At 31.8% G+C, this 17,022-nt stretch overlaps 1 protein-coding gene across 1 annotated transcript in view; it reads right to left on the bottom strand.

Annotated features, from left to right (window-relative positions):
* Positions 1 to 17,022, bottom strand: part of LOC122631833 (extracellular serine/threonine protein CG31145) — a 52,205-nt gene that overhangs the window by 8,041 nt on the left and 27,142 nt on the right. Inside the window, exons 4-5 of the mRNA XM_043817981.1 lie at positions 3,735 to 3,859; positions 308 to 386 (exon numbers count right to left, since the gene is read on the bottom strand). Coding sequence (XP_043673916.1) covers positions 308 to 386; positions 3,735 to 3,859 — 204 coding nt within the window. The remainder of the gene's footprint in view (positions 1 to 307; positions 387 to 3,734; positions 3,860 to 17,022) is intronic.

The raw sequence follows: 17,022 nt of genomic DNA, 5'->3' as shown, positions 1-17,022 counted from the left end.
ATGTTTATTATCAAAATCGTATTATCGCGAGATATCAGTTTTATCACGTCTTCGCGTAAAGAAATCATACACATTTTTTTCTCCTCTATTAAAAAAATTACTTTAACATTCGTTTCATATGTTAGATAATTAGCTTACTTAATAATTATCATTTCACTTGAAGTATTTCCTTTCCTTTTTTTTCTTCTTTTTTTTTTTTCTATCCTTACGTCATTCTCATTCGAACGATTTAAAGGATAAAATGATTTCAAAAAAATGACGGAGATTTTGTAGAGATTTTAAATGAACATTTAATAAATCTACGTACCTCATTGGCTTGAAAAGAGCTTGCATGTTGTTCAGATAGTCGATCACTAATTTCAGTTGAGTGCCGCCTTCTTTCTGAACTGTGAACAAAGGAAAATAATTATGCGAATTTTCTCGATATATATATATATATACACACACACACACACACGCACATACACACACATGTATATATATATGCATATTACTTTTCTGGATCCTCGCGAGATCTTTTATTAACTCGATAGAGCGAGTAATACGATTTCATACTTGGCTAAACTTGATAAAGTACTATACCTAGCAAACATACGCCTGAATTTTGCGTGTCGAACGATCGCGATAGCGAATAGAAAGCGGCACGAAATCATGTCATTTCTCTCTCTCCCTTTCTCTCTCTCTCTCTCTCTCTCTCTCTCTTTCTCTTTCTCTTTCCATCTGTCTCTCTCTCTTTCTCTCTTTCTACAAATCATGCGATCTATGAGCATCGTGCATCATCGAGTAGGTAGTACGTGCGGATGAACATGCTCTATTTATCATGGAAGATAATTAATCGTTGGACCTTTGAGAGGCTAATAGGGATATCGACTCGTATCATTTGACCCTGAAGGCTTCGTCGTTCGATGAGCTTCTAAAGGTTTACGCCTTTTAGCATTAAATTCTCTGTTCTTCGCATTACCCTGTCCCTCTACCTCCCCAATCTCGTTCCCTTTCGATTGCTTCGCTTTATACCGGATATAAACCTTTCGAGGAAAGACGTGTGAATCGGGAATAACATTCAAATTATTAAACTCGTCGATATGACGGATCTCGGATTTCTTGAAGATATCATTATTACAACTATATTAATTAAAAGTATTTCTGTTGATAAATTTATTCGTTAATGTGTAGAATTAAGCGAATTAAAAAGAAATTTTCTAGTTAACAGAAGATCTTATCTGTTATTAAGAGAGACAGTACAGACAAGTAATTGTTAAAAGATATTGAAAGATTAAATATTAGATCTATTTCATTCTTAAGTTCTACGTTAAATGAGTAAATTCATCTTCAAAATGTTTCATTTTCAGTTAACCGATATATTATGTTCCAATTAAGGTTTCGAAGGGTTATTATTGTATTATGTTTTGTTATTTTTGAAGATTACAAACGATCAAATCGGCGAGACATTTTCGTAATTCGATAATTATGATGCTAACGAAACAGAACAGAAAGTAAATACTCGACTCTAAATTAAACTGTTCTTAAAAATTTTCGTATTTTTCTCGAGTCTTATCGCTGATCTTAATATTATCTTTCGTAAAAATAATACGAAAGACGAGCTTGTGCTTTTAAATCGGTCAGATATTAATTGTTAATAAAAATGATCCGAAAATGTGCTAAGCATAAATTTACCTTGTACTTTTATATTTCCGATTTCATTTATCTGAAAATTGACAGATATCATTTTCCAGAATGTTATTATTAGCGCCGAGGCTTAATTGATTCAACTTTAATTTATCTTAGCGAATTAATGTCAATATATATATATATATTTTTTTATTTTTGTGAGAAAATTTCTATGATTTTTAATTGAATCGAAGCTTTATTGCATACGAACGTCACGTTGGGAAGCTACAATGAAGTAACATAGTTAACGTTCTCCGAGTTACACTGTTAGATCGACCTCCTTTGTCTCGAGGAAACCTCAAAAGCGCTCAGATGAGCCTCTCCGTTCGTTCTTCCTATGTTAGAATCTATATAACAATAATTTGAAAACTCATAACTATACGAAATTTTGCTGTTATCTCACGTTCGAATGATTTTCGATTTATTTTTAATCCGTCATTATCGCGATATTATTGATTATCGATTATCGAGTTAAAGATGCATACTTTAATTTTTTACATTGACTTTAGATTTTTTCTTTTCTTTAAATAGGAATTGCATGTAGATACACGATATCTTCCGTGTACCTAAGTATATATGTATGTATATATACATATGTATCACATTCTCGTATATAGGTCATGGAACACACCTCAGTTTAGATTGATGTTAAAAGATTTTTTTCTTCATTTCTTATAACACACATGTATCGTCGTATTAGTGATTTAATATTTTATATTAGTTGTGTATTATATGTGTTTATTATTTTAAATTACTCGAAATAGAAAGTTGAAAATTAACTATTACTTTCTATCTTTTTTTTGTTATAACATCGCTCTTATCTTTTACATTTTCTTTTATTTTTAATACTACGAAAGAATGAACTGTTTTGAACGATTCGAGTTGTTCAATCCGAGTAAATGGAATGCGTCTTAATTCCGAATAAACATAGCAAATTAATCGCCGATAAATAGAAGGATGCAGAATTTATTAGAGAGAGGAGATAGTTGGAAGGAATTTCTCGTTTGTTCTACCGTAGTTTACGACGTTGTTTCGTCTATTATTCGACAAACGCGAATCGGGCCACGTTCCGCCGTGCACCGTATCGGGAAAGCGTTTTATCAAAATAACACGAATATTCTACGAACCGTCGAATTCTTTCGCGAAAAATATGTATCCGAGTTTGAAACAATGTCTCGTCATTCGATGATAACCTCTGTCGATAAAGCATTTCGTTTAATTCGACGAGACGTACGCGTTTACTCGTGTGAAAATTGTTCGGAGAAAAAAACGTAAAAATGATATAAACATAAATATATAAATGCATACACAAACACACATACACGCACACACGTTCATATACATAAGGAATCCGTCCACAAATGTCAGAGCAAATATCTCGCGACTGATTGTAGTTAGAAGAAAGTTTAATAAGTAAATTTGCATTGCTCCGAGTCAGCTATAAAGTGCATGTAAAAAATTTTCCTTTACTCGTGACCTTTTCGAGTTATTCAGATCAACATTTTTTCTTTTTTTAAATGGATCCCTATCATTCTTTTGCATATATATATATATATATATATATATATATATATATATATATATCATTATAATGATATATATCTCTAATATCTTCGGGGGAAAAAAAAAAAACTAAGAATTTATTTCGCTCACCCTAGTAGTATCATCCAGGAAACGAGTGATTCGAATACAAATTTATTATCTATACGTTCTCGTAGAAATAGCCGAATCGATATTATATCTCGTTTCGTTAAATATTCTCGCGAATAATCATGCTGAGATTTTTCACAAAGGATGAGTCGCTTTGAGGATTGATTCATTACGAAGTAACGAAAAATTGAATAGACTTTCGCGTGCCAGCTGTGGCCTTTGCCATTTGTTATTTTCACTGCCGGAAAAATTCTTGGCACGAATCGCATAGATCGTTTATAAAAAAATTTCTATTGGATAGTCGAACGAATTGTAACGAATGGACCGTACATGTCAGTCTTAAAAAAGCTTTCTTATTGTATGATATAATGATCGTAAAATAAAGAGAAAAGAGAACGATAATTCTGAAAACTTACCAACGTGAGTGATGGGTTGCGTTGCCATTTGACGTAATAATTCATCCACGTAGGAAGAATCTTTTGGATACAATTCTATCCTGGATATTTGAAGATGAAATTTTTCGAGAGTCGTGGCATTTTTTCTGCAAGATTAAAAAATTATAAATTTAATTAATAAATCCGATCGATAAAAAATTATTTTTTTTTCTCGAATATAGCAAAAGTATTATCATTGACGGAAAGTAATGAATTATATCTAATCTAATAACGAATATCTATCTAAAAGCAATCAATATCGAATAATTTGGGTTAAAGTTTTTTTTTTTTTTTTATATATTATAGATATAAATAACATTTCCCTAACGGAAGCTCGAATAAATTATCAATTTCTATTGAAAGAATAAATTCATATTACATTTATATAGATTTTTATTTTATTGGTATGATACTATAGATAAATATTTGTATTCTGATCTATAAAAGACTTTTTATCAAAGAAAAAAAAGTATTACTGTATAAATGCTTGATATGATTGAAATGACAGTGGTCAAATTTCCATTGTACATATCGGATTCGTTTGGACCTGAATATTCCGTAAAATAATGAAGGTTCCTGGGGACAGAAACTGTCAGGAAAGTTATCCTTGCCTTCTGAAAGCTTCATTAAGCCCGGTTGTCCGTAAAACTCGTGCAGCGGCCTACTTCGGAATTAATTAATATCTAATATTTACCGTAATTAAGATTAATTTTAGCTCTCCAGAGAAATTAGTATGGTGATTTTATAACGGTGCCAAGCGATTTTATACTTAACTTTTAGTATAAGTCGTTTCAAGGGAAGCATTGGATTTATCGGTTTTGTTATACAACGATTTACGATAATTGTACGATAAATTTATTTGATTTTATAAATTGGTTTCAGTGTATTTAAATTGGTATATAGCAATCATCATCGCGAAATTTAATTTTCGAAGAAAACGAAATTTTTTAATTTTATTTTAGATCGAAATACGAATTTTCGTTTGCTATTGATTTTTTTTTTTTTTTATAAAATGAACAAACTGGTATCAATTAAAAATTAATCAAAACTTATTGGATTTTTTAAACCAGTTAATCGATTAGAAAGTGCTCTTCGCATTTCGCTTAATTGAATTATATATACACCATTGTTATATTTTATTACTTTTGCTTAAATTATTACGTTCTAACTTTTTTTTTTTAGAAGATATAGTAGATCAATTTTTACGTAAATTGGTCTTGTTACGTGTTATCGATTCTTATACTTTTTATATTTTGTGAAAACGCTCGCACATAGTACATATTCGTTTCACTGATATTTATATATTAATTATTTTTAAATGTATATAAAACATTTAACTACGTGAATTGTTTTCAACAGATATAAAATTATTTTTATTTGTTGAAAATTCCTAATTAGATAATTAAAGCGTGCTAACTAAGCACGATATTCATTATTCAAAAATTTTCTTTATTCGCCTTAATTTTTCGATGATTCATTGAAATGTTAATAAAAGATATCAGAGTAAAAAAAAAAAAAATGATAAAATCACGGTGATATTAAAAGATAAAGATAACATTGAAATCTCAAACAACAATCATTCTGGTATCATTGTCTTCACTCAAAGTTCGAGTGAACGATCCCAATAATAAAAAAGAAAGACTCGATCTGACAATTTTCTAACGTCACGATCGACGCTTGACTCGGCTTATCTTCTTTTCGACAGAATGGTCAATTTATCAAGAACGATCCGAGCTCATCGATATTATGGATTGCACCTTCGCATAAGATAAGACGATATGAACAACCTTCTTTTTAGAGTCATCCCGAATAGCTCTATTTTTAGTAGTCTTGGAAATTTTTTTCTCTCAGTGAGTATAAATTACGTGTACCTTGCCGAAAAGTAAGCTCGGACGTAAAGCTGGATGAAGAGAAGAGCTCTAACCGTGATACTTATACAGAAAGAAGGGCGGCGAACTTGGAAACAAATTCGTTAAGGGGCTTGCTCTCGTCGTAGAATTTCGAATGTATTAAAACGAAAGAAATACAACATGAAGAAAAGCAAAGAAGAATTATTTAAAAAGATATTACTTTTATAATAAAAACTTATATATATTTATATAGCTAGGATATATAAATAGGACATATATATTATTTAAAATATACTTATATAGTTTAGTTATATATATTTAATATATATCATTTTATTACACAAGCTTATATATACATATACATATACATATACATATACATACATACATACGCGCGCGCGTTGTGTGTGTGTGTCTATATATATGACAGATACACTATGTAGACATAATTTAAATAATGTGTATATAGACATAGCTGCGTGTTTATAATATATATGTTTATATATATATATATATATATATATATATATACACACAAACACACACATACACACATGGAGAGGTAGATATTCGAATAGACGTTGTGGTGTCCTTTGACGTCGTGACCAAAGACGCACACGCACGTATACTCAAATATACTGAAACATAGACGAGAGGGCAAAGAGCAGAGGCTTGGTTTGGTCGTTCGTAATAGGAGGGTCCGTTGGTGGACGACGTTTCATGACAGCGTTTCATGACGGCGTTTCATGCATTTTAAAGGGGCCACTAGGATCGACGGAGATAGAACGGAAGGTTTACAGGGGTGCTGTAGTTGCGTCGACGAATATAGCAAGGCCGCTTTTTTTCGCACGCGCCCGCTTGAAAACGCGTCTGGGTTGCACCCTTGGGCGTTGTGGAGGCTCGCTTCAAAAATTTTCCTCGATTATTCAACGACGCTCGATCGCGAGTGACACGCCCTATCTTTTCTTTCTCTTTTCCCTTCCTTCTTATCAAATTACTTTATGTTTTTATTCATGACTTATACTTTGAATTAGCCGTTTTTTCTTTCTTTCTTTCTTTCTTTTCTTTTTTTTTTTTTTTATCAAGGAAGCCATTATTACATTAGGTATTTATTTAAAAAATCTGTATTTTTTATCTTAATTATGTAATTTTTTTCAAGTCGGACGATACTTTTTTTTCTCTCTAAATTAAATGCGTGGAGATTAATTAATTAATGTGCTGAAGACAAAAACAAGCTTTTTTTGCTTTTTTCCTTTTTTATTGTAGCATAAACAGAATTTTTTTATCATTATATCAAGAGCTATCGAAAAATAATGCATTTTATTTTTTTAATCCGACCCAGATATTGTATTATAATTTATATCTGCAGGGTAAAAAAGGTTTACTATTTTTTTCTTTCCTTCCCTTTTTTTTTCATGAAAATATTTTTCTCCCTTCCATCCGTTGCCTGGGTATCAAATCGCGCGGGATACCGAGCTGCTCGCTGCGTTCTTCACGAAATAAAGCCTTCGAACTGTTTCTCTCCGATGAGAAAGTAAAATTGAAGTGAACTTGAAAGAGAAATGTGTTTTGGATAAATAAAATTCAGACCTTAAAATCGCGATTGCGAGTTGGAACTTGGATTACGAACTGTCTCAAAATTTATATAGAAAACTTTTCAACTGACATTTAATATAATATAAATATAATCAAGATTATTTATAAGAATTTTATATTCTACTATATTATTATAAAATTAAATTTTATCAAGATGCTCGCTGACGAATAAAAATAATTAACTTATATGATTAACGATTGATCAATCTACTTTTCATTTTTGTCTTTAATTCGATAAAATGTAAAAATTTGGAAATATTTTATTAACATCGAAACATCTAATTATTTGCTATATTCGTTTATATATATTTTTTCGAAGTTCGATGTTTTGTAGTTTATAGGAAACAATGAAAAGCACTCAGAGAAGGATAATTATTAAAGTGCAAAACTCGTATGCGGAGAAACGAAACGAGATAGCGTCGTCCGAGATAACGGATGCGGTCGTTTCGTTGTCCGTATCACGTACCGAGGCAATAACGAAAGATATATGACCCATGCATTCTCATTAAATTACGAATCAATCGCACGTGCGAGCGTTCGAACGTAAACGTTAAAATAGCTATCAAACTTACGTAGGTATACATGTTCAACATCGTACGAGTGTAGGATAGTGTTGGGGGATACTGATTACGAAGGGGAAAACGAAAAAAGAAAAAAAAAAAGAAGAACACACGAGACAGTTGTTATCGATCGTTTGATAACATTATTTTTTTCACGAGCAAAAGTGCTAAGAAATTTAATGATTTATAGTAGAATAATATAAGATATCTCAAAGTGCCTAAGCTCGTTATTTAAAATTCATCTCGCGTATACTCGAAAAGGGTCTCGAACCGATTCGCGATACTTTTCGATATCGAGAGCAACGTGATTCTCATAAAGTCTCGGAAACTAAATCATTAAACTCTTCCTATGCCCTACGAGAAACGTTCTCTTTTACTTTTTTAACTTTGATTTTTTTCTGTCTTTTCTTTTTTTTTTTTTTCTTTTTTCTCCTCAAAGCGTCGTAATCTTCTCTTTCGTTCCTGTTTACGGAAATATGCGGTCGAATCATCGGTCATAGCATTCGCTATGATTGCGGTCGACAAGTAAAAGGAGAACGAAGCCAATCGTGTCGTCTGTATAAATAATTAATGCGAAGGCGTGCAGCATTGGCGATGAAGTTAAATATATTTACATTTCGCGGTAAAATAAATTAAAAATTAAGATAAGGTACGATTCACGATTCGAAGTATGTCTATCGCAACTAACGGCCAGTTTGCAATTAGTAAAACTCTTGAAAAGTTAGTTTGCTTTGATCTGTACGAATACTTACTTTTTATTGGAAATATATGCGTTAGAGGAAACGTAAAAACAACAATTTCACAATAAATTACAGATAGTGACTGAAACTATTAAAAATAAAAAAAGAAACAAAGAAACAAATCACCAAAGCGTTACAAATACGTCGATAACAAAGTATAATTATCCAACATAGTTTTTATCGAAATTATAAGTATTTTCATACTTTCTGCCTCTACGAATCGTATAAAGCTAACGTGAAATTGATGATATAAATATAATATGGATAGATGAAATTGTAAAGAATGATTAAAAAAATAGAAAAAAAAAAGAAAAATACAAATGGATAGAAAGATAATTTAGAAAATGAGGAAGAAGCTCTTACGCACGACTTTCGTTTCATAGCAATTGCATTTCGAATGAACGTATAATACAATCGACATTCGTTGAAAGTAAAATAGTTAAGTTTCATTTCTCTTTCGTTTACATTTTTAACTTAATACAAATCGTTTACAGATAGTTCATTAATCTTTACTTTATAAAAAGGCGAGGCGTATCTTTTTCGAGATACATTATTAAAATTAATAACGTGTATTATATCGTCAGATAATAGATCATAGATTCTTCGAGGATTATTAAAAATATTCTCTAGCCGATTTCAGTTTTCAGAAATCGATTAATCATTATCTTGGAGATTCGAGGCGCACGTTCGTACGGTAGACGTAACACGAGAGCATTCAGGTTCACCGATCGCGAATCTTGCAGCTTTTATTGAAAATATCATCTCTCACGGCACCGTCGAGATCAATAATCATTAATAATTGGGGCGGACAGCGCGTATGGGTTGCGAATATGAACTCGCACTCGCGCGCGTGTGCTTTCAAATCGACTACCGTCAAGAATGACTTCGATCCGAGCAAGCGTTTCCATCCAGTGGTATTACGAATTAAAGCCTCGTCTAGACGAGTAGAATCGCCCAGGGGATAATTGGAAACTGAATATACCAGGAAATAGATATCCCTTGATATTCGCCTACATTCATAACTATGAGATGTGTCGCGATACGCGCGATCGGTTAAACGCAAATTAAATACGTTCGACGATATTACAGTTATATTAGACTCAGTATCTATCAAATATATTGATTTTCCTTTTGTCAAATTCGTTATAAGCGCACGCGTGATACACGACGATGAATAAGAAATGAAAAAATAATTTCTAAAACGAAAGAGAAATGAGAGAAATTTCCTTTGTCCCTTCGTTCGTAAAAATATTATCGTTTAAAATCGTCGATGGACGATTTTAGATTCGAAATTAATTATCGAGGTAACCGAAACTATTATCAACGGTAATTACATTATAATTAACCAAATCCTGAATAATTACGATTGTTTTATTGCTTAACCCCAAATATTGTATAATCTTATGCGTTCACATTGTTATTAAATCTCGTTATGACTGAAATCATTAAATGTTGACCGTGTTCGTTTCTAATTCAAAGAGGTAATTGTAGATGATTTGTTAATAAACAAAAGGTGAAATAGCCGAGACGTACGATCGTCAATCCGATATTTTTTTCCTTATGAGTAAAAATCTTTTGGAAAAAAATTTGTCATCGGGCCTTTGGATTAGAAAACAAAAATAAAAAAAACAAAAAAAAGAGAAAAGAAAAGGAAAAAAAGAAAAGCAAAAATATTATTTTCATTTATTACGAATGTCGCTCGATTAAGCTTTTATAAGGAAAACGAGGGATTTTGAATTACAACGCGAGAGAGGATATAAAAGTCATTTATTCGTAGAACAGTTTTGGCAAATCGGACCGTTCGCGGCGTATCGCGATTAATTTCGAGCGTAATCCAGCAGTTTAGCTGGTTGCGCGCAAGGTCTTAATCCTTGAGCGTACACGCGCCTACGTGCATATTAAACGTGCATCCTCGTGCACCAGAAGAACGTACACGTGGATTAAGAGAAAGGAGAGACTCGTACTGGCACGTCACTCCGCAACGCCCGCACGAGTCCGGAAGCGTCCTTGCGACGTGTAGTCTACGAAAGATAAGGATGTTCCACGAGCGGAATAATGTCCTCCGATAGAAGCCGCTTATCGTTGACTACAGCGCCATGCCGCTTCGTTTCTATCGCCTTTCAACTTATTTCATCCATTTCATTCGATAAAATAATTTATTCGAACTCTTTATAAAATTTACCATTACGTTACCATAAATTATCGTAACCTAATTATTACAATTATTATCAATTATCATTATTTCATAGATCCTTTTTTTTTTTTGCTTTATTTTTAATATCAACGACGACGTTTATTTCGTTAACCCTTTGAACCCACGTACTTATTTATTTGTATCATTTAAGTTTTATTTTGTCTTTTTCTTTTTTTTGGTTATCACAAAATATATACGAGCGATATATTATTTTTTCACATGGAGTAATTTTTTCGTAAGTAGGATAAGTGATTGATTCATAGTAGGTTGAACTATTATTAGGGATATATTATTATCGAAATTTGTTTACTGTTCTATAAGTGTTTTGCACGATAATTATATGACGTTTTTCACATGGCCATTGTTGAAAAATGAAGATACTTTTGTAGGAATAACTGACCTCACTGAGGTTTCATCTTGGGACTCTCATTATTATAAGCGAATGTTCTACCACCTGAGTCACCATGTTGGGTTTTATGTGGATTTACTTAAATATTTGTGTGTACAAAATACAAGTAACCCTCTTATAATAGGAAAATCCGTACTGTATTATACGAGAAAGTAAAATATTATTTAATGAATACAAAAAATAATAAGTTCATTCATATAAAATTTGATATTAAATTTCAAATAAGAAAAACGGCTTCTGTTTTGAAGATTTTTAATAATTGAAAAAATTCGTGACAAGAGTAAACTGAATAAAAATTTTTAATAAAAATCAAATGATAAATAATAGTAGTAATAATAATAATAATAATAATAATAATAATAATAATATTGAAAATTTCCAAAAATGTTGCAATAATTTAAAAATTTATTTTATCAAACTTCATTAAAATCGTTTGAAACACGATATAAGTGTTCCCGTATAATTTCAAATCGTGTTGTACGAAACCACGTTCGCAATCTACTATGTTTGCAATGTAATATGTCTAGGTTTTTAAAATGAATTCTGAGAATAACACGTAGCGATAATAAGTATTATATTTTTACTTTATTTTTATCTGTATCTCTTATCTATTGTGCTTTTTAATTTGTATCTGAATGAATTTCATTGTCGTTATTCCTATTATTATCAATACAATCGTCAATATTATTTCTGCTTTTTTGCTTTATATCTCTCGATTGGCATAACCTCGATCTATTATCTGTCACAGAATGTAGTTTTTCTTTTTAAAACTAATTCTGTAGTCAAGATATATCTTTTACGCTTGCTTCGGAATCTTTCGCAGATCTATATTCATTATAAAGAACTAGTCACGATCTTTCGAAATCGTCTATATTCATGAGAAATCGCGAAATTACGAATTCGTAGGATTTCTCGGGCAAGGATAAAAAAAGTACGAGCAGACCTATAAAATCTTATTCCTCTTGAGGCATCGCCTAGGTTTTTTATCGTCTCTAGAGTGCTAACTGATGTCCGTTGGTATTCAAGATTCATAACTTGTCGGATAACTCGAACGCAGCAACGACCTTGTCTTTGCGATCTGGGAATCGTTTGATTAGTTCGAGACTTTTTCGAGATTTGCCAAGAATAGGATTCTTCTTTCCTGTTATGTTAGAATACGAGATCGGTTATCAACTTTTCGATCGGCACTAATTTCAGAAAGGAAACAGGAATCAATTATAAACGAATTAAGCGATAAGATGTTTTTTCCGAGGTGAATGAGTAAATAACATTGATTCTATTATGAAGGATGCTCGAGAAATCTGAAATCATAGCAGAAAAACATATTGGATTATATTTGTTTAAAATATGAATATAGTTCGTACACCACGGTTCTTAGGTAACACTATAAATACAAATTAGAGGAAACAATACGTAAAGATTATGACGTATAAATTTTGTAGAGATACCATTCAGATTTATAGGACACCATATAGTTCTCTTCATTAACTTACTACTTTGAATCTTCTTCGTTCGACCTCGTTACTTCCTTCCGATTAAAATACAAGCTGGCGCGAACTTCGAAATGTTTTCTGCATCTTGCTTACACGTAATGACGTTTCGTAGAAGATTATGATACATAATCAGCTTGGTATATTTTCTAAGAACTGTCTTACGAAAGCAACCAGCGAAGTCGGTCTGATAAGATAATTGTCTTTTTCAAGTGTTTTTCGTGATCGATATTTAAATATAGACGAATACGAAATGTCGCTCGGGATTGAATAATGAGTTAAGAGTATGTATTATTTATTATAATTCAAGCTTTCGTTTTTTCTTATTTAAAAATGACGTCATGATTATTATAGATAGTTTTTATCGTATCGAAGAAAAACGATTGAGAGAAAGAGGAAGTTTTTTTTTCTACTTTTTTCTTTTCTTAAATAATCATGAATCTTCGTATTTTCGTTGATTTCGCATATTTTTATCTGTAACGCGAATCGTTAAAATCGAGTTTTGTTTTAAATAAAAATACAAAGTTTCGTAATCAGCTTCTGATTACGGAATAATCAGGAGCACATTATTTAATTATGTTAATTTGCAACAGCGTTGGGAAACTATTGGAAATATCTATATCATTATTGTTTTCTCCAAAATAACAGCACATATAACATATCCGATAATCGATAATACCATTTGTAATTCAAATTTTGATTATTAAGAATCTCGAAAGAGATTTTATTCTCGGAATTCTGGTTACCTTCGTAATAATATATGTCGTTCGTAAATTTATCTCCTTCGGCACGTCCATCTGATCCGGTGAAACTATATATTTTACGGAATGCATTACGATCGTATTGGGACTTGTGTGTATACGTTTGCGGATATAGATTTGATGATTATTCTTTCAACAACGAGAGTCCTTTCTGATGGTAAATCGCGAAAGCAGCTTGGGAAAATCAAAATGGATTAGATCAGACTAAGTCTCTGGAACCGCGGACAAACGAGCTCGGCCTGATTACTCGGTATTATCCGATTAAGCGCGTCTCTTGTCAACCTCTATCTTTATCAAAGTCGAACGGTCCTTCCGTTTCCGTCGAGGAATCAGCCGTCTCCCTTCGTCCTCTTCGAAGGAGGAGGACTCTGCTTAGAAACATGCCAAACTGCAAACCGAATCTTCGGAAGCAGATTGAGTTCGGAAACACACGTGCGACTCGAACTAATCTCGCGCCTCTGTCTCTCTCTGTCTCTCTCTCTTTCTCTCTCTCTCTCTCTCTCTTCCCTTTCTCTCTGTCGCATGCGTTTCTAGCTCCTATCCACTTCGCTCTACAACTCTATCAGGACGTGAATTTAAGCTTCGTTCGCATGTATAACGTAACGTGACTGAACGGATCCAGGACGAAGCGATGTCCAATGAATTTCTGAATATTATATGGGTTCCTAGATGAGGGAGAGAGAAAGAGAGAGAGAGAGAGAGAGGGAGAGATAGAGAGAAAGAGAACGAGAGAGAAGCTTTCGTCTTCATACGAGCGTATTTCGATTTGGAATAAAATTCGTGAAATAAATTTCTTTCTTGTTTATCTTTTTGTAATCTAAACGAGTCCTATGAAATATCCAGAGAAAGGAGAGTACGTTTGAGAAAAGAGAATGGGAAATGCGACTTAAAAGTTGTATCGGTCCTTAAGATTCAAAGGAAAACTATCTCGATGAAACTAAAAGCGAAGAAGCAAGAGCAAAGAGTCGAAGTAGTAATTATTATTAACCAATGGCGTACGAGGAAAAGACGTTTCTCGAAAGGGTAGAACAGAAAGGTGTCTGCGATGTTGGGTGGAAGGAAAATCCATGGAAGTATAAAACACAAGGACGACCCTAATGGCGGCCACTTGCCACTGAATTTTTTAACAGGGCTTATCCCACGTAGGAGAATCTAGTGGTTTAGAAAGAAGAGAAGAAAAATAATAAAACCTCCAACTAAATCTTTCAATTTTATCAAGCGATATAAAAGCAATGATCTGATATATTCATGCTATAAAAAGTAAATGCATAAGTATTTAAAAGGTTTCTTATTTCTGCCAGGCAACGTTCTTTCTCTTTTGCAACTTACGTTGAATAAAGATAAACGAAATAAAATATTATATCTATTATATGCCGTAAATCGATGTCGATTTTTTTTTCTTCGGGTAATTGCATCTATATTGTCTATTTGAAGTAACATTTTTCATTCAATTTTCTACGATAAATCTGACATGATATACGTCGTTCTATTTTTAGTTACAATCACTAAGAGTGCTTATACAATATGTACCTTTATGTCTCTGCGACAGGAAAATTATTATCCATTTTTTTTTTCTTTTGCATCTCAATGTGTTCAAAAAAAAAGAAAATAGATTATTACCTACAAATCTATATTGTAATAAATAGTATGAACTTTTCCGAGAATATAATATGTGCGTATATATTTGTGGATATACAGGGTCAACTAAAATTGGAAGGGTGAATATATTTTGGTTATTTTTGATAACAGGAAAAGGTTTTTAAAAAGAATATGTTTGATTCAAAATGATTGACATAGTTGTAGTTGAAATTTTGTCTATCTAAATGACATATGAGTATTTTCAATTAAACACTTTTTTTTTTTTTTTTAAATAGAACTTGATTTTTTATATATGCGATATATTTTAATGTAGATCAAGGCATATTCGAAGCGTCCTGAATTTCTCTTACCGGCGAACAAAAATATCATCCTGCAAGATTTATCTATATAACAGACCCATTTACGATATTACTTGTGATGCATCTACTTTTGTTCTCGATTTTGTATTATAATAGCATTCATGACTTTTCAGCACAAAAGTTTATCAATCCTGCACTATTTAATACTTACAATTATACTTAGAAGAATGAAACAAAGCAAAGATGTTTTATTTTTAGCGTATCTAAATCTTTTTACGAGAATATTTAACTACGATATACACGACGATAATATTCTTTTTAGAAATCTTTTTTAAATCCGATAAATCAAAGAAAGATTACAATAAGAAATTTTGCAAGAGGATATAAATATTATACATCTATTGCTTCCTTCTATATAATATTATTATCGGTTTATTATTGCAATGAATTGTTAAAAGGAAAAAAAAGGAAAAAAAAAAGAGAACAAAAAAAGAAAACAAAAAAGCTAATGCACTTAACGTCAATCGGATATGAGAATAGCATGAAACGTTTATTTAGAAATCGCACGTTTTGTTTATCTTACGGAACACGTATTGGTTTTGTATTAACTGTTCTATAAAAATTGATGATCATATCATTGTCTGATGTTTCATTGTTAACTCAGTTTTTCAATTCACGCAAGTCGACAGCGTGAGGGGCACAATGCACTTAGTTAGTTACCTATACCTAAACATACACACCGATACTACGAATCGAGAGGAGAGGCATAGTTGTCTTTTAATGCGTTTTCAATTCATTTTTTTCTATATACGTCGTCGCTGTAGTCACACACGTTCTTGAACATTCTGAATAAATTTATTAGCGTGTAATCTACACAAAGTGGTGCATTGCGCTTGCGCGATAGAAATTGTCTTGCTGATGATTATGACACCATATTTGTTCGGATAACTTGACAAGAATTTCCATCGTCCGCGTTATTACGTTAGATGATTAGCATATTGTTTTTCTTAATGTACACCACATTTTCCCGATATATCAATCAATTGTCTGAAATGTGTTTTCTAAGATATCTATGTCGGTCGCGAGTCGTGACTTTGTAACGTTTATAAAAATATTCGTAGAAACAAAATCGACATCTTGGCTTCTTCCCAAGGGATTATTATATAATACATTTTTCCGATTTTTTTAGCTTTATTTTTTACGATATCGATACTTCTAGACTCATTTTTTATCGATCACCTGTGATCGATCAAATGTTATCGACTAAACGATTCGTATTGCATTTAATTTAATCAGCAATTTTTATTAATAACGATTTAAGATTAAAAATTTTCCAAGTATTCTATGATCATCATCATATCCATGATATATATATATATATATATATATATATATGCACATACACATACATATAATATAGTTTGCTAAGAAATCGTAGGATATTTACCATTCTGTAATTAATATATAATTATTGTACAGAAAATGATCACAAAACTAATATACTTGATAACTTTTCTTCTATAGAAGACTCAATAAGTAAATTTTTTAATTTAATAGCTTACGATACTTTATTATGATAAATAAGTAAATTATTTTTCTTTATTTCAAATCATTATTGTAATCGCATCATGTCAACTTCAGCAACACGGACTTATTACAATGTCGACCTACTTCATTTTCAACATATTTCAATGTCGACCTACCTCATTTTCAATCTACTAGGGATCAACCCATTTCAATGTCGACTTATAGAGTAGACGAGTGGTTTGGAA

The sequence above is a fragment of the Vespula pensylvanica genome, chromosome 9, assembly GCF_014466175.1.
Source record: "Vespula pensylvanica isolate Volc-1 chromosome 9, ASM1446617v1, whole genome shotgun sequence".
NCBI classification, from domain to species: domain Eukaryota; kingdom Metazoa; phylum Arthropoda; class Insecta; order Hymenoptera; family Vespidae; genus Vespula; species Vespula pensylvanica.
The sequence above is the reverse complement of the archived record's forward strand: the minus strand, read 5'-3'. Positions and strand labels throughout refer to the sequence as shown.